The following is a 27,962-nucleotide window of genomic DNA, read 5'->3' as shown; positions in this document are numbered from 1 at the left end:
CGAGATTTGTTTTCAAAGGGTTTAGAAGGGAAATTGACTTAATCCAGTACTTGATCTTTATCTTGCTATAAACGAGACTTGTGTGTGTGTGTGTGTGTGTGTGTGTGCATGTTTGCATGCATTCAGGCCGGATTAGCTGAACCTTTAGCCACACTTAAACACGACCTCTGTCATAGCTGTACCTCTGCGGTGCATTCTCGTCCCAGGGGGCCGTGTGCTTGCTTGGCTGATCCTCTGAAATGCTTTCCGTCTTGGACACTTTGGGGCTGGAACATAATAAAACAAGTATTAAATCTTACTCTGTTACACTGAATCGATAAAAGGGCTGCTTCACTGCACAGTCTTTATCATACAAGTATGCATGAGGTCAGTACCTCTTGGCTGGTGGGAGTGTGCTGGCTTTAGCCTGGACTTCACCCAGGGAATTTCCTGCCTTTGTGACTGATCGGCTCCCATTGTTCAAGCCTGGAAGATACAGTGAAAAAAGTGTGTGAAATATTTGACTTTTGGATCAATGTTATAGCTCCACAGTGCAATATATCACTGTCAGGTTTAAGCATAAGTTAGCATGTCTGTGTGGATCCATCACCAAATAATCTCACCAAGTAAAGAATGGGATCTAATTATCTCAGGCTGTAACTACTGACTAACTTTGTGTGATGTATAATTGATATGATGTGGAATTGCAGTAAGAGTTGCAAGAGAGTTTTATTTGCATGTTTTTATATCGTTTAGTCAGAATCAATGCAAAGGTTTTTACTTACAGTAAGATATATATATATATATATATATATATATATATATATATATATATATATATATATATATATATATATATATATAAATATACTTAAAAATGGTTTAAATAAATATTTCTTAATTATATACACTACATTGTCAAAAGTTTGTGGATGGCTGTTCATGTGCTTTTTGAGCATCGCATTCCATAAGTAGTGCAAATTTACTCTTATAATTGATTCCACTTTGATCACAAACTACAAGACAACATCACCTGCTTTTGCCCTTGACGCCTCCCTCCCAGATGCGCTAAACGACTTATACGTCCAGTTTGAGGTACAGAACAACGTAAAGACGAGGAAGACCACCCCTCCTCCCAGTGACCAGGTGCTCTGTCTAACAACAGCTGAAGTGAGGAAAACTCTATGAAGAGTTAACCCACGGAAGTCTGCTGGACCAGACAACATTCCTGGCAGAGTGTTTAGGAAATGTGCAGAACAGCTAGCGGATGTCTTTGCCGACATCTTCAACATCTCCCTGAGCAGCAACGTTGTTCCTACGTGCCTCAAGACAACGACCATCGTTCCCCTGCAGAAGAAGTCTACTGTCTCCTGCCTCAATGACTATCGTCCCGTCGCGCTCACACCCATTGTGATGAAGTGCTTCAAGAGGTTCGCCATGACGCACATCAAGACCCAGCTTCCACCCTCACTAGACCCCATGCAGTTTGCATATCATCCACACCACTCCACGGACGGTGCCATCTACACAACCCTTCATTTGGCCCTCACCCACCTGGACAGCAAGGACACGTATGTAGGAATGATGTTCATTGACTTTAGCATTCAACACAATCATCCCTCAGCCCCTGATTGAGAAGCTGAGCCTAATGGGCCTAAACACCTCCCTCTGCAAATGGATCCTGGACTTCCCGACTGGGAGACCTCAGTCAGTCCGGATCAGGAACAGCATCTCCAGCACCACTACACTGAGCAATGGGGGCCCTCAGGGCTGTGTGCTAAGTCCACTGCTGTTCACTCTGCTGACTCACAACTGTGTAGCAATGCACAGCTCGAATCACATCGTCAAGTTCGCCGATGACACGACTGTGGTGGGTCTCATCAGCAAGAACGACGAGTCAGCATACAGAGATGCACTTTATGTAGCTTTGTGTTGTGTTGAAGCTCTATGTTGTTTAGTGTAGCACCAGGGTTCTGGAGGAACATCATCTTGTTTTTACTGTGTACTGTGTACCACAGTGTATAGTAGAAATGACAATAAAAGCCTCTTGACTCTTGACTTGAAGGGTGTTAGTAAAACTAGGTACTGATGTAGATCTGTAGATGTAAGGAGGCCTAGGGTGCAGTCAGCATTCCAATTCATCCCAAAGATGTTCAACAGGGTTGAGATGAGAACTCTAACCAACTCTAACTCTAATCAAACCATGTAAATTATATCTTCATGGATTTTACTCATTTCAAAATGTGTCCAAAAACCAGTCGAGGTTGATTACTTTTTTAACGTCCGCTGTGCATTTTGCTGTCTTCCTTGGAGTGGCATTTGGAACCTTTCTTTTGGACTGCAATCACCTGAATCTAATCAACAGTTCTTCTTTGCCCGTGAAAACCTTCGTCTTACATTCCAGTGAAAAAAAAAAAGGATTTCTAAAGCCTTTGATACTCAAAATTTGCCATGAAATAGAAGTTGATTATGTTTTGTTGGTGGAGATGGTTATAGCAGTGTAGGACTAAATAGTACCCATTGATCCTGTAATCATTCAATCATTTACAATGTGCTACGACATGCAGGCAATATTTTTTGCAAATACAGGCAATATTTTTGTGAAAGAGAGAGCGAGAGCGAGAGAGAGCGAGAGAGAGAGAGAGAGTGCATATTTGTGTGATAGGGCACCAAGCGCATTTTGACAGATGACTAAATGAAAGCTGTAAGGGATTGAACTTGCTTGCGTCCCCACACCTGCGATGAAGTGAACCTGATCTCACAATTGTTATAATAAACACGGCTAGCGGTAGTGAAGCGACTCGCACATCCAGAATAACAGGATTAGTGCAGGCCTGTGCAGCACACAACAAATGATGAATGCTAATTCTTATAAGCTTAGGGTTAATAATTACATGTACACAACTATGCTGAGGTTACCATTAGCCCATGGCTATGGCATGATCATGCACCTGGCTATACTGACAGCAGGGAAAGGTGTTAGTATATACTTATGTACTGTAAGCATTAACAATGAGAGGGAATTGCGTTGCGTCCCAACACCATCCTAAAATTTATATAATTTGTTTACTAACAACAGCAATTGTTTTATTCCTCTTATACTACAGCAATTTGTCAATGATTCAAATTGTCAATTTTTTTGCAAACAATATGTAGTTTTCCGCAATTTAAAGAATTATAGTCATGTCTGATTATCGCTCATGTTAGAGCGGCTAGCACGTCATGTTATCAAGAAACTGCTTACTACAAAACTCTGACCTAATGACATTTCCTAAGAGTGGAAAAATTGCTGACTGCTGGTAAAAGTTCTGACACTCGAGACTCCTTCCATAACCAATCTCCTTAGAGAAAGATTCATCAGAATTTCTTTGTTAAATAATAAAACATTCAGAAACTGTGTTAGGTTACATCTACATGGAGTGCCATACAAGTCCCTGTGAATGAACTGTTACTTTAGCATGTTGATGATGTTAGATGGATGGATGGATGGATGGATGGATGGATGGATGGATGCTCACTGGTGGGCTGTGTGCTCCTCTTTGGGTAGGTCTTGCTGCGTGTGCGCACCACCTCCAGATTTTGCCTGGGCAAGACGACACACTGATCTTTTCCCATCTGCATGGCGGTGTTCCCACTATAAGAAATTACACTTAATGTTACATTTGTTTTTCAAGACATTCTTTACATATCCATTCATATACTGTATATATATATATATATATATATATATATATATATATATATATATATATATACAGTGAGGAAAATAAGTATTTGAACACCCTGCTATTTTGCAAGTTCTCTCACTTAGAAATCATGGAGGGGTCTGAAATTGTCATCGTAGGTGCATGTCCACTGTGAGAGACATAATCTAAAAAAACAAATCCAGAAATCACAATGTATGATTTTTTTAACTATTTATTTGTATGATACAGCTGCAAATAAGTATTTGAACACCTGAGAAAGTCAATGTTAATATTTGGTACAGTAGCCTTTGTTTGCAATTACAGAGGTCAAACGTTTCCTGTAGTTTTTCACCAGGTTTGCACACAATGCAGGAGGGATTTTGACCCACTCCTCCACACAGATCTTCTCTAGATCAGCCAGGTTTCTGGCCTGTCGCTGAGAAACACGGAGTTTGAGCTCCCTCCAAAGATTCTCTATTGGGTTTAGGTCTGGAGACTGGCTAGGCCACGCAAGAACCTTGATTTGCTTCTTACAGAGCCACTCCTTGGTTATCCTGGCTATGTGCTTCGGGTCATTGTCATGTTGGAAGACCCAGCCTCGACCCATCTTCAATGCTCTAACCGAGGGAAGGAGGTTGTTCCCCAAAATCTCGCAATACATGGCCCCGGTCATCCTCTCCTTAATACAGTGCAGTCGCCCTGTCCCATGTGCAGAAAAACACCCCCAAAGCATGATGCTACCACCCCCATGCTTCACAGTAGGGATGGTGTTCTTGGGATGGTACTCATTATTCTTCTTCCTCCAACACGTTTAGTGGAATTATGACCCAAAAGTTCTATTTTGGTCTCAGCTGACCACATGACCTTCTCCCATGACTCCTCTGGATCATCCAAAGGGTCATTGGCAAACTTAAGACGTGCCTGGATATGTGCTGGTTTAAGCAGGGGAACCTTCCGTGCCATGCATGATTTCAAACCATGGCGTCTTAGTGTATTGCCAACAGTAACCTTGGAAACGGTGGTCCCAGCTCTTTTCAGGTCATTGACCAGCTCCTCCCGTGTAGTTCTGGGCTGATTTCTCACCTTCCTTAGGATCATTGAGACCCCACCAGGTGAGATCTTGCATGGAGCCCTAGTCCGAGGGAGATTGACAGTCATGTTTAGCTTCTTCCATTTTCTAATGATTGCTCCAACAGTGGACCTTTTTTCACCAAGCTGCTTGGCAATTTCCCGGTAGCCCTTTCCAGCCTTGTGGATGTGTATAATTTTGTCTCTAGTGTCTTTGGACAGCTCTTAGGTCTTGGCTATGTTAGTAGTTGGATTCTTACTGATTGTATGGGGTGGACAGGTGTCTTTATGCAGCTAACGACTTCAAACAGGTGCATCTAATTTAGGATAATAAATGTAGTGGAGGTGGACATTTTAAAGGCAGACTAACAGGTCTTTGAGGGTCAGAATTCTAGCTGATAGGCAGGTGTTCAAATACTTATTTGCAGCTGTATCATACAAATAAATAGTTTAAAAATCATATATTGTGATTTCTGGATTTTTTTTTTAGATTATGTCTCTCACAGTGGACATGCACCCAAGATGACAATTTCAGACCCCTCCATGATTTTTAAGTGGGAGAACTTGCAAAATAGCAGGGTGTTCAAATACTTATTTTCCTCACTGTATATATATATATATATATATATATATATATATATATATATATATATATATATATATATATATATATATATATATATATATATATATATAAAACATTTTAAACCCAATAACATTTAAGATGACACATCTTGTGCATTTTGATGCTTATTTTTTGTTAGATTTAGACTAATTCTAATGCTACTACATGCTTAAGTTGGTGTAATGCTAGTTAGTAGTCTGCTTACTGTAATGCTATTTCCTATGTGATAGTCTGTTTACTAGAATGTTAGTTCATGTTTACTGAAATTAGTACATGTTTAAGCTTGTTTAATTCTAAGTAGTAGTCTATTTCATGTTGGCTTATGTGTTAGTCTGTTTACTGTAATTCTATTTCATGTTTTAGCATTTTTCATGCTAGGTCATGTGTTTGTCTGTTTATTAAGAGGCTACTACATGTTTCAGCCTGTTTACTGTAATTATTGTACAGGTTTTAACATGTTTGCTGGGGATATCAGTGAAATAAATAACACACGTGTACAAAGTTCACAGATGCCCGCTCTGGCTCACACAAAGCAATGATACCGATACAGATTTGTTATCTAATATCCCAAAGACAAAAAAATTGATATAATGAATTAGTTGACGTGAATGGGTTTTATCCAAAAACAATTAAGTCTATTAATATTGTCAACTTAAATTATAATTTTAAAAATAAAAATGTGTTCTGTAAGTGGAATAGTTCACATTACATTACACTGGAATATTTACATTATATTAACAGTACAAGCCCCTCAAAAAATTGGAATGCTGTGTAAATTGTAAATAAAAATGCAATGATTTGCAAATCTCATAAACTTATATTTTGTTCATAATTGAACATTGAAAACATAGCAAATCTGTAATTTAGGAAAATGTTCTATTTTAAGGAAAGATATAAGGTTATTTTGAATTTGCAACACATCTAAAAGCAACAAAAGGCTGGAAAAGTAAGTGTTACTAAAAAGTAACAGCTGGCGGATCATTTAGCAACTAATTAGGTTGATTGGCAGCAGGTCAGTAACATGATTGAGTATAAAAAAGAGTATCTTACAGTGGAAATATTTTTACCAAACGGTAAAAAAATCGGCAGAATAATGTTCCTAAAAATAAAATTGCGAAGACTTAATATATTTCATCATCTACAGTACATGATATAATGAAGCAGTTCGGAGAATCTCTGTGCACAAGGGACAAGAGCGAAAATCAGTATTTGATACATGATGCTGTAATGAAAATCACTGCAGGGGCTCAGAAACCCCTCCAGAAATCATTGCCTGTGAACACATTTCACCTTGCCATCCAGGTTAAAGCAAATGCAGGTTAAAGCTCTAGCATGCAAAGAGGATGCCATGTGTAAACATGACCCAGAAACTATGCAGTCTTCTCTGGGCAAAAGCTCATTTATAATAGACTTAGGCAAATTGGAAAACTGTTTTGTGGTCAGACGAATCAAAATGAGAAATTCTCTTCGGAAACCATGCATGCTGCATCCTCTGGACTAAGGACTGTTCGACTTGTTTTCAATGGTGTGTTCAAAAGCCTATATATACAGTATATACAGGATTTAGAGCAACATTTGCTTCTATCCAGATGATGTACTTTTTAGAAAAGGTCTTGCATATTTTAGCAAGACAATGCTAAACCGCATGGCTTCGTAGTAGAATAGTCCAGATGCTGAACTGGCTTGCCAGTGTCAGGGATCACCCTGCTTCTTCTCCGGTGCGCGCCCCGCCCGCCCGGAGCGCTTCGCCATCATACTGATTCCACACACCTGTTCCTCATCACCCTCACAGCTATATAAACGCCTCACTCACACCACTCCGTTGTCCGTTATTGTTTGTGTTTGGACTCTGAGGGTGTTCTATGTTTTCTACGTTTGCTTTTGTTTAGTGTGCATTAAAGTCTGTTTGCTGTGCCCCGGCTTCCGCCTCGCTCACTTACGCCTGACAGCCAGCAGTCCAGTCCTTTCACCAATTGAAAACAATATGCACATAATGAAATGAAAAATATGAAAAAGAAGACTTAGGACAGCTAGAATCCTGACATAACTGGGACAGCATTCCTTTCTCAAAACTCTAGCAACTGGTCTCTTTAGTCTCAGATGTATACAGACCTTTGTTAAAAGAAGCTATACAGTCCTAACTTTTTTTTTTTTAGAAGTATTGGGGCCATCAAATTCAAAAAGACCTTATTTTCTTCCCTAAAGTGGTATACTTTCTTAGTTAAAACATTTGATGTTTTCTTATTTCTATTTTGAATAAAATACAAGTTTATGAGATCTGCAATCATTCTGATTGTTTTCCATGTATTACAGTGTCCCAACTTTCTTGCAATTGGAGTTGTAAGTAACGCAATACTGGCAGATTTTTCTTTCCATGAACAAGTCTTCCCTAAATGCTTAAAGTTTAAGATATAACTGCCTGTAACCTGTATGCTTCTCAGTGCTATACATGTTATGCATAAAACCTCATTACACAACATATTTATAAACCTTCTCCTTTTCCCCTCTTCCCCGTTGTTCACTGTTCACTCACACAACTTACTAACCGGTAACGATGTTTGGAGCCCAGAGAGCTGAATTTGGACAGCTTGCTCGACAGTGTGTTGACTTCATTTTCTGGCATTCTACAAAATACATTTGATATCTCAGTTAAACAAGAGCAGAGAATATTTTTCCTGTTCAGATAAAATTTTCTTACAAACTTTTAGAATATGCAATCAAAGAATCGATAGCACGAGGAATAATTTTAAATTTACACTATGTGAACAAATGTTAGTGGAAACCTGACCATACGATTTAAATGTGCTTTTTGAACATCCCATTTCATATTTAGTCCCCAATTACTGTTAAAATAAACTCCACTCTTCTGGGAAGATGTTTTACTAGATTTTGTAGTGTGATTAAAGAGATTTGTGCTTATTCAACCACAAGTGTGTTAGTAAATTCAGGTACTGGTGTAGGGTGAGGAGGCCTAGGGTAGAGTCAGGTGTCTCAACATTTTTGTCCATATAGTGTAACAGCATGATTCATTCAACTAATTTAACACATTTAACGCAACTATAAATATGTAATAAAAACTATTGCTTTAAACACCAGGTGATTTAACCTATAATGCACTGTCGTAATGCTTTTCTTTGAAAGTTTCTAAAAAGAAGTGATTATATGCACATTTGTGAATTCTTTACAGTCTCTCTGTAAATTTCTGAGACAGACTATGGCGGTTTAATGAGGTGAATTAAAGGTGGAAACACTAAAGACAGCTTTTGGCTTGATTTAACATTAACAGCTTTGAAGTGCACCTCTGAGGTAAAAAAAATTAATAAACGCCACGGCTTAAAGGCTTCAGAAAAGTCCACATAATGAGAACAGCTTAAACTCTAATCTATAAACCTATTTTGTATTTATTAATAATAATAGCACTTTTGTACGTTTTATAACATTACATTGCCTGTTTAATGGAAATGTTAAAAAAATAAAAATAAATCAATTTAATTGAAAATGTAAAAAGAAAAACCCAATTAAGGTAATACAGCTCTGTTGATTGGTGGCTAGTTGCCTTCATTTATTTTTTCATTTAATTGTTATCATTATTAATAAATATAAAGGAATTATCATTTACACATACATATTGTCATTAGCACGTACTGGAATTAAATCTCAGCTATGGTACCGCAATGGCGGTATTATTCTTTAATTAACACATTTTATCCAATTAGCATTCTGGTACTGAGCCTTTATTCATTCTTAGCGATATTTCCATACATAGTGGGACTGATTGTTTGAATAGTAATTCAAATGAAATGATCTTTATGTTAATGAGGTTGTAGTGATAAACAGGTAGCTTATTATTTTGTAATTAAATTAGCATACCGGGTGACAATATTCAATCAGATTGTGATCTGTTGGATGAATGTATAATTATGTTAACGAGACTGCACTAATTAATGGGCGTTATTTGTTCATTATATTTGCATATATAGGGTATATAACTGTTGCTTTATGCCTGATGATATTTTTTTTATGTTTTAGAGTTTATGGACATGAAAAGAATAATTTTTAATATGGTCTGATTGATACTTTAATCCGTGTATGTTGACTTGAAAAAGTGTGAAAACTTGTAGCATATGTAGCGTAAACCCTATATGTTTTTTTACACTGATACTCTTTCACACGCGGATTAGCAGCAACAACACGGTTGTCATTTAAAGCTGATCTGCAGAGCAATGACTGATTGTGCAAACAGCAGCAACCACTTCAGGAAGAGGGATTGTAGGGAGTATTCCCTAACAGCCAGATTTCACTCAAAGAAATGGTCTTAAGGAAAAGAATCAGGATCTAGAATAGACGCCTCAAAGACAAGAACTTATTAAAAAAATCTGGGACCTAGCAAACACTATTCAAAGACAGAGGATGAGTAGAAGAGAGATGGAGAGTTGACTGAGAAAGTAGATTGAATATATTTGGAGATTATTGCAGCTCGTGTTGAGCTTTTTAAGTTCTCTGGCTTGACACAAGTGTGATGAAAGGCAAATAGAGAAAAGTGAAACTGGTGGAACTGCTCGCTGTTAGATGCACGATCGGAAAGGACCTTCTTAATGCTTAATGCTGCATAATTGGTCCAGACATGACAATAAAATATAAATGTGAAATAAATGTGCTTTAAAATGGTTACTTGAGCTAGTTTTTGATAAAAGATTACTACAATTAACAAATAACATTAGTCTCCAACCTTAATGGACATGGCATTCCGACTACAAATGCTTAGTTAGTTGGATAAATAATGGGTAAAAGATAAACGAACAAACTAACAAGAGCACACTAATTCTGTGACCTAAGCCATAGGCGCACTATGGGAATGCTGTGCCTTTCATCCATGTAATACATGACATCGGCGAAAAAAAAAAAACTGTCAGTACGTCTTGCATTTTCTTCAGAGGGGAGAAAGCTACGATCCTTGCTCAAGGGCAATACTGAGTCTTTAACTCATGACCCTCTGATCAGTGGCCCAAAGCTACAATCACTAAACCGCTGACATTTCCATTCTTCTAGTTAAGACAAAACCAATGACTAAACCGATGACTAATAAGAAATAAAACCATATTCATGATCACTATATACCATATACCTCTGATATCAAAATCTATTTTACATCCAAATCATTTTGGGTATTTAATATATCATGCATGTAAATTCTTGTCAGTGAAATTGATGTGAAATGAATTATGTTCTCTAAAAAAAAGTATGTTTCCCCAGAGGTGGTTCCATTCATCTTGGCAATGCAACACCTGGAATCTAGAGGCTGCTCCAAGAATGACCCAGAACTAAAAATGAGCTGGTGAAACCCACATGGAGGCTGAGGTTTTCTTTTTATTGCTGCTATTTTAAAGCTTTTGTGGCTTAAACCACCAAAAGAAATGTCATGGCCCATGATTTGTGCTTAAAGAGGTCAAAGTGCAAACTGCTTTCGTACCTGAAGAAGGTGTGGTGTTCCACACAACACTTCCAAAGGTTTTTACATGATGCCTTGCTGGGAGCTTCAAAGAAGAACGATGTCTCGTTGCACTGCAGTAAGGAAATGTCAATTAGAAAAGTTCATTCATTCATGACTTGAATGACTTATGAGCTGATATAAGGGCGAATTACACGATACGCAAATGAAAAGAGTCGAAAGAAAATCCGACAGTGGCTACAGAGACATGTCACGTCTTAAAATACCTGCATCCATTGTTAGAGCAAAAAAATGAAGAAGTTTGAAACAGTTTTGCACCATATTCAGGTAACCAAGTCTTCTAATCTAGAATAAAATGGCAACAAGTATATTTGGAGTATCTAAACACAGTTTTATTTATTCTGTTGGATTCTACTTGAACTCAGACTGGAACTCCATGATCAGAGAAGACAAAAACTATAACAATTTGGCAAAAACTACTTAAGGTTGGTTATGTATGAGAGGCCCTGAAATTAAATTTCAATTAAAACCTGTTCGCCTCTGCCACTAAGTTAGAATGATCATTCAAAATCGACACCAATATGTCAGAAAGACAACTAATTCAAGCTCTGGACAAGGCCAAAACCCCCTGATCTGCTGGATCATCTAAACAGTAGCCTCTGTTGTCTAGTACCTCTGGGCCTCATGGTTTTGAACAATGCAGGGGTGGCAACAATTGTGAGATCATTTCAGTAAAGATTGCATTTCTATCATATCTTTGCTATGAGATAAAACCATAAGGTTTTTTCCCTCACTCTCCTCTCCTTTGGTGGCAATAATCCTAGAGCTGATCGTGCATGGTTGTGGTTCTTTGCTCAATAAAAGTAATTGAAAAGACCTGGTGAATCTTTATTAGCATATTTCCACTAGATTGGATGTTCTCCGTAGGGAAGCACCTCTTTCATTCGAAGAGTAAATTGGGCTGTTGGAGAATAAGCATACAGGAATTTAGTAAAATCTCATTTGAGGCCTGGGGGGTAGTTCTAGTCTCAGGTCAATAATCTGGTTTTTTTTTCAGTCCTGCATTTGAACTCTGCCTTCGTATCTCCGCCTGAGAGACCATCACGTTCCAATTTCTTTCGTTTTACTTCCAGAGATAGAAATAGAACTCTTTGTATTTGCACAGAAGGAGCAAGTAAAATTAGCAAAACGCAAAGACTTATGAAAAACAGGGTTTTATGATATATGATATATGAGCAAACTGATCGATTCAAATATGTGAAGGTGTTACCATGGGAACCAGAATACTTTTATTAGAATGGCATCAAAACATACAGAAGTTATAAAAAAAAACTCCTGTTGGAATAAAGAATACTTGCCTATTAATATTGATTTTTGTTCGTATATGTATATTTGAAGTCATTCTTTCAGCAATCCACTGGTTTTCATGGTAATGTACATGACAGTTTAACACAGAGGTATCATTAGCTGGTCCACTTTTTTGAAAATAATGAGACTTACATCTTTCCCTAGAACGCGCAGCTCAAACTGGGTTTCTTTGAAAAATAGTTTTGTAATTCTTGGCCTGAAACATCAAACACACAGAAATGCTTTCATTTAGCAATCAAGCTTTGACTTCCTGAGTAGAATAAAAGAAAAATACATTTCCTCCACAGAGAGATGAAAATGAGTCCAGTTTGGTGCCAGTTTGAGAGTAAAGATGAGATCGGTTAGCTTATATCTTACAAAATGCTCAAGGACCAAAGAGACTTCCTAACTAACCCCCAAAAAAGATCCCTATCTACAACATGCAATGCAGTCTTTAATAGTGTTTTACAAATATATATTAACGAAACAAATTTTAAAATCTAAATTTATATTTTACTAGTAGCTTTACCTACCAGAAGTACTTTCCAACTTGTGTTTTATTTTTGTAAACTACAACACCAACTGGTGTCAAGCCCAGGAAATATTCGGACTGTTTTTCTCCCTGAAATGAAACCATTGAGGTTATTCCAAATGCACAACAATAAAACACAATAAACACATCAAATGTTGTAATATTAATATTTCTCCTTACAAACACAGGATGAAGGTCCACCCCATACATCTCCAGTGTTTTGGCCATGCTTAAATAATTCAGCTCAGCTTCAGATGACGTCTGACCCCTGCACAGAGAAACTCTCTTGTTACTAAGTAGAAACTTATTATGTTATTAATTTTTAAACATGGATCACAGACATCATTACATCTCTACCAGCATGGTGTGCAAGCATGCCTGTTGTACAAGTTCAAGGCAATATTTATAGTAATGCCTAATTTCCCTATCTCAAGTGGTGCTGAATTCTGGAATCTACCTGGTCAAAAGATTGTCTGCAGAATCACACGTTTGACTCATTGAGTTTGATTTAATGCATAGGGAAAAATCTAACACATGGAATTATACTACACACGATACAGCACACAATACACCACCCTGTCATTCATTCTTTTGCTATAACTACATTCCCCATAGTATAATCTTCCTTTATGTTAAACAAAGTGGTTTCAAAATTTAATTCAGGAAAAAATGAAAATAAATCGAATGTTAAATAATAACATCACCACTGAGCAAAGGTGAGCAGAACATTATTCAATCTTATCCCAAGCTGTAAATTATTAACAACTTCATTTCCCAGTCTAAATATACTGTATCTCCACAAATATTTTGCATTCCTTTAAAAAATATTTCCTAACCAGCAGTTTGCGGATGTGTGCCTCCTATTACTGATTAACAGACGGACAAAGATTGGCCATTGTTAAAATATCTTTCTCTAAATAATGCTTCCAGACACAAATGCATCAGACCAGGGGGTTCGTGGATGACTTGACTATTACGTTTACACAATCCCGCTGTGAGGATGTTGTTTTGTCTGGGCGGTGGAAAAAGTAGTGAGGTGCGAGGAAGTGAAGAATCCAGACTAAATGTTAATGCTTCTATATTTATCTATAAAAAAAAACCTTCATGGGCCATTAACAATTTAAAAGTAAAAGTAAATTGCCTGTTTTCGAAGGGATTTAAGCTAAATTACAATGACAGCGCTGTAGCATAGTGAATACTGAAAGCGTGCTATCAAAGCCATGGATTGCACATCCCTATCCAATCCCACTAATTCACAGCGAATCTGGAAAGTATTCACAGCGCTTCACTTTTTCCACATGGATTTCCAAAATGGATTCAATTCATTATTTTCCTCAACATTTTACGGACAATACCACATAATGACAACATGAAAGACGTTTGTTTGAAATCTTTGCAAATTAATTAAAATAAAAAACAAAACAAAAATCACATGTACATAAATATTCACAGCCTTTGCTTAATATTTTGTTGAAGCACCTTTGGCACCAATTACAGCCCCAAATCGTTTTGATTATGATGCTACAAGCTTGGCACCTATTTTTGGGCAGATTCTCCCATTCTTCTTTGCAGAACCTCTCAAGCTTCATCTTGTTAATGGGGTGCGTCAGTTCACAGCCATTTTCAGATCTCTCCAGAGATGTTTAATCCATTTCATGCAGTTCTGAGCTCTGGCTGGGCCACTCGAGGACATTCACAGAGTCCTGTATCCACACTTTTGTTATCTTGGCTGTGTGTTTAGGGACATTTTTCCTGTTGAAAGATGAACCATGACCCCAATCTGAGTTTCAGAGCACCCTGGAGCAGGTTTTCATCAAGAATGTCTCTGTACATTGCTGCATTCATCTGTTCCTCGATCCTGACTAGTCTCCCAGTTCCTGATGCCGAAAAACATTCCCCAGCATGAGGCTGCCACCACCATGCTTCACTGTAGGAATGTTATTTGCCAGTTTCCCTCAAACATCATGTTTAATCTTTGCTTCATCAGACCAGAGAATTTTGTTTCTCATTGTCTGAGAGTCCTTCAGGTGCCGTTTGGCAAACTCCAGATGGGCTGTCATGTGCCCATGAGTGGCTTCCGTCTGGCCATTTTACGATACAGGCCTGATTGGTGGAGCGCTGCAGAGATGGTTGCTCTTCTGGAAGGTTCTCCTCTGTCCAAAGAGAAATGATGGAGCTCTTTCAGAGTGACCATCGGGGGTTTTGGTCACTTCCATGACTAAGACCCTTCTCTCTGATTGCTCATTTTGGCCGGGCGGCTATGCTCTAGGAAGAGTCCTGGTGGTTCCAAACTTCTTCCATTTATGGATGATGGAGGCCACTGTGCTCACCTTCAATGCTGTAGAATTTTTTCTGTTCCCTTCCCCAGATCTGTAGACCTCAACACTGGTCTACAGACAATTTCTTGAACTTCATGGCTTGGTTTGTGCTCTGAAATGCGCTGTTAACTGTAGCACCTTATATAGACTGGTGTGCGCATTTCCAAAATATGTCCAATCAACTAAATTAACCACAGGTGAACTTCAATCAAGTTCTAGAAAAATATCAAGGAGGATCAGTGGAAACAGGAAGCACCTTTGTCATAGCAAAGGCTGTAAATACTTATGTACATGTTTTTTTTTTTTTCATTTTTAATACATTTGCAAACTTTTTTTTACATTGTCATTATGTGGTATTGTTTGTAAGATTTTGAAGAAAATAATGAATTTAATCCATTTTGGAATAAGGCTGTAACAAAACAAAATGTGGAATGTGAAAATTTTCCGGATACACTCTAGTGTCTGTAGACTGGAAAAACGCAAGTGTCCTTCACAGAGCTCTGCCCTCAACCCTGCACCCCACCTGACATCGCATGAGATCAGTGCCTTCTCTCACTAATGCTCTTGTGGCTGAATAAATATAAATCACCACATAAACACTCCAAAATCTAGTGGAATGCCTTCCCCATAAAAGCTAATTATTACGTAAAGGGTGTGTTTACAATTGGTAAAACCATTGCAAACACACTCTCAATATGAAATTACCAGTTCATTCCCTGTTTTACGGAGTGGCGTCAAATCAACGTGGCCGTGCAGTGAAATTAGATTGCAGCAGTATTAGCTTTAGATCAGTTAATCATAAAACACTGGACATACTAATTACAATTTTGAAGAAACTTATCAATGTTAGAAAAATCACTAACGTTAGAGGAGTCCAGGTTTGAAGTTAAGTTGGAAATGACATCATACCTTGCAATTTGTAATATCTGTATTATCTCAATTGTTTTTATTTTATTAGCAACATAACCAAGGAGCCATTTTACCTGGTCAGAATGTAAAAGCACATAGTAAGTAACGGCCAAGCTAAAGCTATTGTGTAATCCATATGTATAGTTTTGCCCTCAATGCTTTTGCCTTATTTAGACCATATGCAGGAAAAATTACATCCTTTGCCTTAAAGTGCTTTGCGGTTGATTGCAGTGTGAATTTCCCCTCTGTGAGCAGGCTGCTGGAGGCTTTGTGGGGCTGGGTGGAGCAGCAGATGATTGCAGATCCCCTGTTGTAAGTGCCCTGTTATTTATTGCCGCTGCAGGGATTCCGCTTGTCCCTTTCATTAAGCTTTCATCTGACTGCGAAACAAGGCTTGAGACATATCCTCTGCTGGAAACGAATACGAAATGAAATGGCATAAATTGTGTCTCAATTACTACAGCTACAGTGAATGGGTGTCAAACTGGGGCAGATCCTGTTGCTTTTTACTCCTGTATTGTTTTTCTGCCTTTCATCGCACTATATCGTCTCTACTTCTTCCTCACTAAATTCACTCTCTCTTTTTTCCACTTTCCTATAAAAGGAACTCATGTAGTGTCAGCTCATCTATCACCGAGATGCTGAACGAAGAGAAATCAATCCCTTCTGACCGATTTCCCATCGTGTGCGGCAGATTAACTCCTCGCGGCATGCCCAAGAAATAGCAGCATGCTGGTAATGATTCAAAACTGAAGGCAATTTACAGAGTTGGAGAGGAAACTCAAGTACTAGCAGCAAGACCAATGTGACAGTCATGAATCACACAAACAAACACATAGTGACTCATATCAAAGCGCTGAATAAGACAAAGATGACTCAGACCATGACCATGTCCCTGCCTGCACGCATTTGTCACGTAATCAAATTAACGACTCGCGGAACTCTCCTAAGCACAGTCATGCACTTGCTAATGAGAATCCGTACAGCAACGTTCATCACTGTCTAGTTTCAGTTCTTAATATTCTGTATGTGTGCTATTGTGTACAAGAGGCTGAATTTAGAGGCATATCTTCTGTATTCCCAGATTTAAAGCAGAAAGTACTCAGACTCCTAAACGAATGCACAGTCACCATCTATCCCACAGTTTTATTGGATTGTGTGTCATTTTGATTCTCTTCCCGACATTCGAATAACTGCCCTGCACTAGCGATTCTGTGCTCCTCTAAGTTACTATCCTTTTTTTACACACTTTCTCACAGTGTCAGTGCTGGGATTTATCAAGCCCATCACCTTAATCCCTATTCTTAAAACTTAAGCTGTGCATATGTGAATCCCAGCCCTTTGAGTGCACTGCTGAATAACAATTCCCTCTAATGTGAGATTCAACGTATCGAACTCCAGTCCTCCAGCACAGATACGTGTTCTTCTTGATCAAAATAACCAGGTTTGTTTGGCGGCTTAGAGCAAGAAAATCGATGCGCTGTGCTGATGTTGAGTACTCCCGCATTAGAAGGTTAACAAGACAAAACACTTAGACATAATCATGTGACAGCTCTTGCATTCGTTCTCCTCAAGAACTCTCATGTTCGGGTCAATACTTGGATGGGTGTTTCTTTAGCTCTTTATCAATGCAGCTATAAAGCGTATACTCAAGATAATCATAGCCAAGTCTCTCCTATTATACAGCAGCTACTAACATCAGGGAGAAGCATCATTAAGGCAGTCAACACCATTTTATTTAGACTAATGCGCATTCTGACTCACAAGGTCGTGTGTATGAACACACACATGGAAGAAAAGCGCTATCTGCTCTCTTTTAAATACATTAGCTCATAGATACCCATGATTGGCTAGGGTCGCTGGGGTGACGTGATAGAGGAGAGAGGAATGTTCAAGTATCTCATTATAAGTCTTATTTTTCAGGTTGACAAGAGAGTGACACTAGAGTTTTTATATTCATAAAGTCAAAGATCTGGTGATTCATGGAATCACATGGTCTTTGATGCTCCGTGAATCATCATTGCTACCAAAAAAAGGTCAACCCACACAACCACAAACATGCACTCCTTAGTTACGTGACCTTTCCTGCAACTTATAACATTCATTGAGCAACTGAGTCTGAGTTCTAGCTCTCATTAGAAAGCTGTTTGCTGTGACCGGAGGGAGGAACCCCAATTCTGCTTCAAACAACATTCCAGTGGCAATTTCGTAGGACCTGCTAACCTGTGAACACTGTAAACACATGTTCTTGATAACAGCGCGAATGTGAGAAACAGGGAACTGATGTGTATCTTGTTTTGAGAGGGAAATTTAATGATGTTAGGTGCACAGTATATGGTGGATGGTGTGAGTTGTAATTACCGCATTCCACATCTTAGTAAACATTGTAAACTTGCTGTAGTTTAGGAGATAGGCTGAACTATGCTACCTGTGGTATGTTTTTATATTAGATTTATTCCAAAAGCTGTCTTATTAATGTATTTTAGGAGATTTTATGGTCAGAGAAATAATATGCACTATGTTTAAATGCATGATTAAGTGGGGTATTAAGTGTGTGCAGGTTTATGCAAAACATGTCATTATTTAAAAAAAAAAAGAAAAAAGTATGTTCTTTACAAAGCCTTTACTTGTTTCTCTATCTTTCATTTTTGTGCCCCGGAATACAGTAAGTGGTTTTTTATAAGTTGGAAACAATTCATGTACGAATAAATACTCATCATTTACATCATTACAACATGGCAACCTCAGATCATGAGCCATCCACATTGACAACCTCAAAATGTTTGTCTTAAATAGTTATGTATGAATGAGTTTCTTGTATAGCTGTGTTTAGATGTCATGAAGTCAAAATATAATGCTGTGGATCTGCCCCTTCTGTTACAAATGAGTCCAACAGTCCACACTTCATACATCGTGAGTTTTTCACTATTATCCCAGGGTGAACTGGCTATCACATGCTATTTGAGACACAACTGAAGGAAAACAGTCCTCTAAACAGCTGATGTGGTTGCTACAGACTCTTACATTAGTGTTTTGTGAATCTGCTCAATGGCGTCCTCCATGTCTTCCTTCTGGTCCGGAATAAAGCGATATTCTGACACGTAGCCAGGCATGTGCTTGTACGGGTCATAATCTCCAAGCTCAGCTGAAAAAGGCAAAAATCAATCATCTAGATTAGGGGGTCTACAATAACGGTTATATGTGCACATATCATACAGTAATAAGTATAAGCACATGAAAGCGCAGATGATTTTTAAAACCTGGGCTTCAGCATCCAACAAGGAGGCAAAAACCTAATACTTATACATACACTGGATCGCCAGAGCTGCCATCTGTGCACTGACATTGAAAGGACATGGAAGTCTCCCTTGCAGAACATCCTGCTTTATCTGAAGGAAGAACTGATACCTGACACGAGAAAATAAAACCACATCAAACACACACACACACACACACACACACACACACACACACACACACACACACACACACACTGCACTACACAAAATCCAATTCTATAGTCTTCTGTAATTTTTATATTTCTCCCCTTTAGCTACTGTGCTATCAGATGTTACACAGAAACACACCTTGTAATTTCCTCCTTTAGTTTGCATGGATCCTCGGCAAAAAATTTCACGCCGAAGTAGAGCGTGTACGGTGGGCCGGCTGCAAAAATAAGATATTAGATACGATTTTCTAGAATCTCTGCTATTCATACTGACAAAAGCAATCTAATTAAGTTGACAAACAGTTTGTATTCTTTGTACAAGAGGCAATTTTAAGCTCTAGATGTCACTTTATTGCATTATTAATGCTCTACGATAAAGTTCTACTTACTTGCTATAAGGTCTTTATGTTCTGCCAGGGTTTTTATCGGATCAAGCCAATACTAAAAAAAAAAAATAGAGAGAAAGAAAGAGAGAATGAGAGAGAGAGAGAGAGAGAGAGAGAGAGAGAGAGAGAGAGAGAGAGAGAGAGAGAGTGAGAGATGTATAAGTGATATGATGACTCAATACTCAATATAATATCCATTACATGTTAGCACACAGGATACTGACCCTGGTCCTGAAGTACCACTTGTGCTATATATTATTGCCAAAGCACAGCTGCATTACTGTTTGTAGGTAGAGGTAACTTGTGAACACAGCGTATACAGGCCGCTGTAATAGGTGGCATGCCTGTCTGAGGGGTTTTTTTGTTCATGGAATAAAAAGAGTCAGTGTATTAAACTCCCAAGTGCTAAGCTGACTGTGAGCTCCTAGAGATGTTCAGTCATGCAAGCAGTGGCATAATACGAAGCCTATTAATACAGGACTGTAAAACAGGCTTGTTAAAAATTCTGTATAAGAGTCATTACTGACTGCATCAATAAAAGATGAAGAGGTGGCAGGTCACGGCATGCCGCTTAAATGTTAAAGAATGCACACGATGTGTCTTAAATGTGTTTTAAACGCTTAACAGGGCGCATTGTGCCGATGCTGGTCTAATTTGTCGGACATTCGATGTACAGTCAACCCCTGATCGTTGCCGGTTCGGAAGCCGCGGCTTGGAAAATCCGCGGGTTCTCATTTGGAACCTAACAAAAAGCAAATAGCGGATTATCTTAAAATTCGCGGGAATCTGCAGCGGGACCGAATGTTCAGGAACGTTAGGAATAACTATTCACTAACAAATGTCATAAAAACTTTTAAAACACATGATTGTATTATTAAGTTTAAGTGATAACTAAAGCATTTATGTTTATTACTTCACATTTTCTGTTGAATATGCATTAAAAATAAACCAACTTACTGGTGTAATATCTAGATGAATTCACTAAGGTACCATAGGGGCTGCGTCCGAAAATTCACGGATTATTGGAACCTAATGGGGTGGGTCTTAGAACGTAACCCCTGCGAGTTCCGGGGGACCACTGTATTACATATTAAACAGATGCGCACTGTCGGATCAGAAAAGCTGAGCAGGCTTGTTTCAAAAGAAGGAACGTCTCATGGAGAAACGTTTGTTTTTATTCAGTCTGACAGGAAGCTCAAATAATGACCACATTCATTAACCTGTCTTTAACATCCATAATCAGTTCATCATAACTGCTAATCAGAGTTGCAGTGGTTGAAATTTGACTACTAGTTGACAAAAAAAATTCTCTTGGTTTAAGCCACGCCTATTTTGGAAGAAAATACAGCTATAAATATTAAGAACACTATTCAGATTGTGATTCTGTCTTACACTCCTAGTCTAGTGGAGTGACTTTGTTCTGTGGAGGCGAATGAACGTGCCTAAAATATTTAAAACCTTTATTACACACAGGGGATTCCATAAAAAAAAAAAATCCCCATCTCCCCCTATCCTTTACATGAGCATTCTGCATGCAGAGGGAGGTCAATTACTGCTGGGCATGATGAAATTAGAATAAGTTAATTGAATTGGCTGATGTTATCTAATAATCATGCTGCTACAGCTGGTGTCTCCCAGTGTACTCTGATTTATGCAAATGGAAAACAAAATGGCAGCAACACAATTTATGAAAAGAAAAAAGAAAAATTACAAGAAGACATTTTTTGCGGTCCAGTTTCTGAAAAACCTTCTTTCCGTGTCTGCAATGGTAATTATTGGATAAGGAATGGGTACATAGTTATGGAATAATAGCATCATTAAAAGACATTGTAAATAAAAGCAGACCCCCCCCCCCCAATTTGGTTCCTCTTTTCATTGCAATGGCTAGATAGAGGTGTCATGAACTCATGTAAACCGCATGAGCCAATGTGAGAGCCTGACAACACGTGCACACTGGTATCACGTCTCGTTTCGTTAATTGCTATTTTTTTCCATCGTTGATGCTGTGTCAGCGATAATTGCAATAAATTTGGAAGACAGTAAAAACGACGGTTAGGAAGACAAGCCCTGAAACCCTGGCTCTGCGCAAAAAGAAACATTTCACATCTGCATTGGAAGGAGGTTATGGAAAAATTACTGTCATGTTTTCCTTTTACGACTCTTTCATCACCTTGTCTGGCATTTAGACCCTCCCGGGCAAACACCGTCACTCTTCACTTCTTAAAACAACCTTTTGTGCACAGGTTTTTTTTTTTTTTTTTTTTTTAAACCCATCTCTCTTTGGAGTATATAAAAGTTTCGGGGGAAAAACGATACAGAATCTCTGCACAGGAACATGGATGAGGTGTTGTGGGATGTCGGTACTTACAGTCTGATGGCTGCAGTCGCAGTAGCGCAGACCGAAGTAGTCGCTTTCTAAAAGGTTGACATGGCCGAACACATATTCCAGCACCGTAGAGGCCTTGGTGGATTTCTGTTAAAAGACGTGATCAAATCAAATCTCATTTTTCATTACCAAAAGGTCTATAATAAATCAATTGCAGAGAAAGTTTGCATCCCCTTGTTTTGAGTTGTTTCTTTTTTTATTATTATTATTATTATGATGATCTGCCTTGATGACTGGTACACCTCCTCTTTCAACCTCATAATATCACCTTCTTTGTTATATTAAATGTCCTTTGAGCTGTTAATGTTTCGATGCAGATGTATACAGACACGTTTCTGGGAATGTAACCATAGAAGTGATATTATTTAGAATGATATCTGACCTTTTCCATAAGGGGATGTTTAAACATCAATAGAAGGAGTTTCCAGTGCCAGCGGTTCCTAAGAGATCATTGTGCATTTCTGAGATGTTGTCAACAAATAGAGGTGGTGTGGGATCACATGTTTGTAGCTGCTATAATGCAAGTGATAACCAGAAGGTTCTACAACATTAAGTAAAAAATGTATTGGTGGTAAAAAATATATTGTTGGTTTTTGATTGTTTTTCTACAACCCTATTGTTTTATTCCTCATATAATAATTTGACAGGGAAATAGAGTACATTCTTTGAAGTACATTAAAGTAAATTTTTCAAACGATTTGTTCCCTTCATTCCGCAATCTCAGTGACAAGCTGCATTTGTCATCACATGCCATTATCTCATCTCTATCTGAGAGAGGCGTTGTGTTCAGCTTTGACACTGAGCAAGACCACAAACCGCACATATGATAAATGCGACGTGCGAAGTCTTAAGCTATTGAGCAAATCAACAAAAGAACCAGAGTTGTCTGGATGATGAAACAGGATGTAAAGATGGCAGGGTGTGTGGGCTGGACGTCTAAAACAGCATGCGCTAACTAAAATGTTTGTGCAAACAATCGATATTTCATTTCAGTTTTCCATTTTCAGACTTCGGCTGGACATGTGCTTTGTTTGGCTAGATGCAATACATTGGTAAATCAATTGTGTGTTCTTGCTTCACATTCCTTACTATTTGTTTTTGGTCCTCTGTAAAAAATAGCAAACAATACTATAGATGTTTGCTAATAATCACAGGTGGTTAGTTTCGCTACATTATTAATCAACCTTGGTGAAAACTTAGTAGCAAATCAAATGACTAAATATTTAATTGCATTATGTTCACCTTTTAGTCCTTTTAGTCAACAATGTAGCCAGCATGAAATTTACTTTTTTTTTTTTTTTATAGGATGAGAGAATGCCTTTAAAAGAAAATGCAGATGTTGTAGTGTAATAGAAATGTGACAGATGAAATGCGTAAGCAGCTGCACCTATGACCAGTTAAACTGCTATCAGTGTTCTTTAGCTACACTATAGTATGCCTAATTATCCAGTTAAATCACACGATATCATAAAGCTTTTTTTAACCCTAACATTGCAACCCGTCTGACTCTCAGTCTCTGCAAAAAGCAGTAGTGTGAACATGACACAGAGAGGCACTTGGCACTCTTCCCAATCCCAGCAGGAACAAAGACAGCTGTCATCATTACCTGTGATGTGCCTGAAAGCTTAATGGCCCAAAAAATCCTTTGGACAATGTATAGGTTATATACTATGATGAATTTGTTTTTGCTGTTCTTGAGGGATTTTTATGGCTTAATTGAAAAGTCTTCAGAAACAGTTCTGGATGTATAATTCGTTACTGGTAGGTTTCGAGCGTGATGCTTCATGCAGCCATGACTCTCTCGCCCTATTCATTCATTTTATACAGTTTTTGGCCATTTGCAATTTAGACCTTTTTTTAGACATTTACCACATTTTATTAAATACTTGTTCAAAAATATCCCTTGTTTTTCCCTCTCTCAACTAAAATACATCATCTGAATTCGAATAGCGATGTTGAAGAAAGCAATCTCGCAAATATTTTCTCTTTTACTAAAAGCCTTGTTCTAAAATATGTCATATGTGTCAGTGATATCATATAGCAAGACATCTTTTTCATGTGATACTGCTGTTAGTTTGTTATATAGCAGCCACTTATGACACATGTTGGCTTCGATAACACCATCTGAAACTTGAACAGTAACTGGTATCTGCCCCTGAGGTTGTTCTTATGCTGCTCGATCGCTCTTTCTCTCGCTCTCTCTTTCTCTGTGCCACACAATGCGTCACTCTGGCTTGCATTACTTAGTAAAGCCCATAGCAGTAAACTCCAGGTGATCAGGTAATGACTCAAGACATTGAGGGCATCGGTGGCAATCCGGTCTTGCAGGTTCAGCTATTTTAGTGTTGGCTAGAGTGTCTGGTACTTTACTACAACTGTTGCCTGCAAGATTCAAGCTTTGAAAGGACTTCCCTCAAATCTGGAGCACAGAAATGGTTGCATACGCAAGTGTGGAAAGTGTATCAGATTACATGTCTACAAAACATACCAGCTCTGAGGCTAAGACTCCAAACCAAAAGCCAAAACAGCCATGCGGCCCTGAAGTAGCACTGATGCGCAGTGCTGTAACCCTAGTTGTTGTCAGTCTTGTAACTCAAGCCTCTAAGGCCAGAGGGGCTCCGGCTGAAAATGAGTCCTTTCTACTTCATTGGCTAGAAAGTAAGTATCCAGACTGACACTGGCAACCTGCTCCCTACATTCCTGCCATATCTCGCTCCCTGATAAAGACAATGCAGATGGTCAAAATGGGGTGGGGCTGCAAAAACAACACTGGGCGGAGAATAATTGTGGAGTAATGTGAATGTGCTTCCGAGTATTTAGTCGTGCTATTTTCCATTTCTACTCTCTTTTAATAAAAGAGATTTTGTGCTGTTCTAGTTTGTAACAGAATTAGAAATGCATTTTCATTAAAATAGTCCAATGGAAAATAATATTTTTTAGAATATGGAGAAACTAATTCATTAAAAAGACCATAGGAGTGGACAGGCATGTAAAAAAAGAGTTGAATATAATGTATTAGAGTACAGTGAGTTATTTAGCTTGTTAGATACATGAATAAATTAAAATCATTTTATAAACTATTGCATATAGGACAACTCAGCCGCTACAGCTATTAGAGTTCTCTAAGAAAGCTCATCATTCAGGAGGGTAGTTTTGAGGGCATTTGTGCCTGGCAGGGCAGCTTAGTGGGACTTTATAGTGTTGTAAATTTACTGCCATCATCAATACTGTCATTACTGCTATTAGTATATTGTAAAACAGCAATATATAGTGCCAAATCTCTGATCAAAAGCAACACATTCTAAATAAGTAGTTTGCGTAATCAAGATTAAATATTTAAATTAGTCTAATAAATCTCTTAATTAATTAATAATCTTACTGCAACACAGTCTGCCCCCCACCCTGACCCTGGCTAAACTATCGGCATTACATTTGTGCGTTTGGCTAAAAAAGTGTTTGGCAAAAAATAAACAAACAACCCAAAAAATGATATATATAAATTATTTAACAAAATATAATATATATATATATATATATATATATATATATATATATATATATATATATATATATATATATATATATATATATATATATATACACACACACACACACACACACACACACACACACACACACACACACACACACACACACACACACACTTAATTTATAGACAATTAAATTGTCTGTATTTGTATTTCACATTTGGTTTTAATAATTTATTTCAGGCAAATGTGACATTCAAATGCTTAATTACTTAAACTTAATTAAAGTAAGCACCACTAAAGTCCCATTTATTTCCAATTATTTTGAATTCGAGTGCCAAATCGAAGTGACTTCTACAGACCAAGATGGATCACTGGTCAATTACTAAGATCTATAAGACAAATTAGTGAGATTTCGGGCCAGGAGAACGACTACATTTTGCGAAAGTGTTGATCCTTGAAAAAGGATAAAATCAAAAGCTAAGTGAACAGTAATCCTGACTGTGGCATGACGTCCCAGAGTCACAAAGAGGATTAATTAACTACCACGATCTTCCTTCTGTTAACGCCAAGTGTGAGCTCTCTGAGCATGAGCAGATGGCATTATGTGGTAGAATACACCACGTGTAAACCTAATCATTTCTATGATTAGGTAATTATCAACTGAACCATTACTGTCATATTTCTTGCTCAGTTAAGTAGTACTTTTTCTTAAACATATTCGCATCCTAAGGATAAAGCGCTAAAATCTTTTTGTATACAGATGGCAAATCTCCCTAGAGTATTTGTAAAAATGTAACTTTATAAAAAATGGACAAACAGCAAAAGCTCACAAACACACCACAATTAATCTTAACTCTTGCAGTAAATTGTCCAGTTATCCTCATTTAAACATTTCTGTTATGCCTTTTCTAGTGACTGTTATTGATCTGTAAATGCTCAATTATATAGACAAAACTGAATTCCTTGCTGCATTTGTCTCGTTTTTAAAACAATTTCATGACAAATTGCCCGAAGAATAATTTTCTACTACTGCTCATCGCAAGCATGAAGTGACACGTTGCTCAATTATGTGATTTATGTTAAAGCACGTGAGTTGGAAATTGCAACATGGTACTGGTTTGAACCAACCTGAATGCCATTTGGTACAGATTTAGTATTGGCGGGTGAGTGTGATTAGTAAGCTGAGAGAAAGGGTGTGGAAGTGGATTTTGGGAGTTCTGTCCATCGTTGTCCAAGCAAATTCGAAGTCTTGAAGAAAGCACGTTAATAAGTACAGTGTAGTAGAACAAGTCAGTGTGCAAATCCTAAGCACCAAAAGCACATCACGACTACACGACTTGCCACACTTTGTCAGCTGAGCATTAGCACTTGTTTTATATGGTGTACTTTATTTAAAAATCTTTTGAGCAGCATGATAAAAAAGATACATGACAAACAGAGCTGATAAGGTTGGTCATTGTGTTTGTTTTTGTGGCTAGCAGGAATTAGGGAGCATTTAACAAGCTGTGTGTGTGTGTGTGTGGGGGGGGGGGGGGGGGGGGCGTGTCAAGAGGGTAGAGATTCATTTAAAATGTTCTTGAAAACATTTAACTTCCCATGACATGCCCCTCTGTCCCTATGGCAACAAGGTCATTACAGGAGGGGACTGGACCATCTGCTGCTGTTGGCTGCAGGGGTGTGTTGATGACCCTTGCTGTGTGTGTGTGAAAATTGTGAGATCCTCATCAGCAGATGTTCCACACGCCATATTCGGGAACATTGACTGGAAAATTGCGCCCCGTAAGTAAGGAATAAAACCCTCTGGGCCGTGCTGTTAGAGGAAATTAATCTACAATGAGGTAATGTGACATCGTCTGACACAAAAGTGATGCATGTGTTAGTGATGCATGTCTCTTACACCACAGAGATTTTACAATGATTACAATTCTTACTTTATATAATGAATACACTTTTTGTCCATTTATAGTTACAATCAGTGTTGTGAAGCATCTTTAAGACAAACTGGTTCACATCATTTAGTAAATAATTTTTCTGTTGAAGCAGCACCAGGCTACAAAATGTTTGAGAAACACAGATATAAACAATCATGTTACTTACCTTCTGCTAATGAGCCTAATTAATAATGTATTTTTACAACAAAAAAAAAAAAATTTGTTGCCATCAAATTCAAAATGACCTTAAAATGGATAATTTCCTCACTTTAAACATTGTAAATATATAAGTATACGTAATGTGCAATTTTAGATTAAATATGGGTTTATGGGATTTGCTAATCATTTTTGGAATTGTGGTAATATATAATTAAAATGAATATAATAACATATTTAAAATAAACCTT

At 37.9% G+C, this 27,962-nt stretch overlaps 1 protein-coding gene across 1 annotated transcript in view; it reads right to left on the bottom strand.

The window, feature by feature from the left end:
• epb41l4a (erythrocyte membrane protein band 4.1 like 4A) overlaps positions 1-27,962 on the bottom strand; it is a 47,821-nt gene that overhangs the window by 7,990 nt on the left and 11,869 nt on the right. The window contains exons 2-14 of the mRNA XM_083569431.1: positions 22,116-22,220; positions 19,751-19,802; positions 19,501-19,579; positions 19,224-19,321; positions 18,938-19,058; positions 12,867-12,954; positions 12,688-12,776; positions 12,308-12,371; positions 10,829-10,920; positions 7,905-7,982; positions 3,498-3,613; positions 375-465; positions 183-266 (exon numbers count right to left, since the gene is read on the bottom strand). Coding sequence (XP_083425557.1) covers positions 183-266; positions 375-465; positions 3,498-3,613; positions 7,905-7,982; positions 10,829-10,920; positions 12,308-12,371; positions 12,688-12,776; positions 12,867-12,954; positions 18,938-19,058; positions 19,224-19,321; positions 19,501-19,579; positions 19,751-19,802; positions 22,116-22,220 — 1,157 coding nt within the window. The remainder of the gene's footprint in view (positions 1-182; positions 267-374; positions 466-3,497; positions 3,614-7,904; positions 7,983-10,828; positions 10,921-12,307; positions 12,372-12,687; positions 12,777-12,866; positions 12,955-18,937; positions 19,059-19,223; positions 19,322-19,500; positions 19,580-19,750; positions 19,803-22,115; positions 22,221-27,962) is intronic.

This window comes from Silurus aristotelis (assembly GCF_946808225.1).
Source record: "Silurus aristotelis genome assembly, chromosome: 18".
Taxonomy (NCBI): Eukaryota; Metazoa; Chordata; class Actinopteri; order Siluriformes; family Siluridae; genus Silurus; species Silurus aristotelis.
This window is presented reverse-complemented; position numbering and strand designations above follow the sequence as displayed.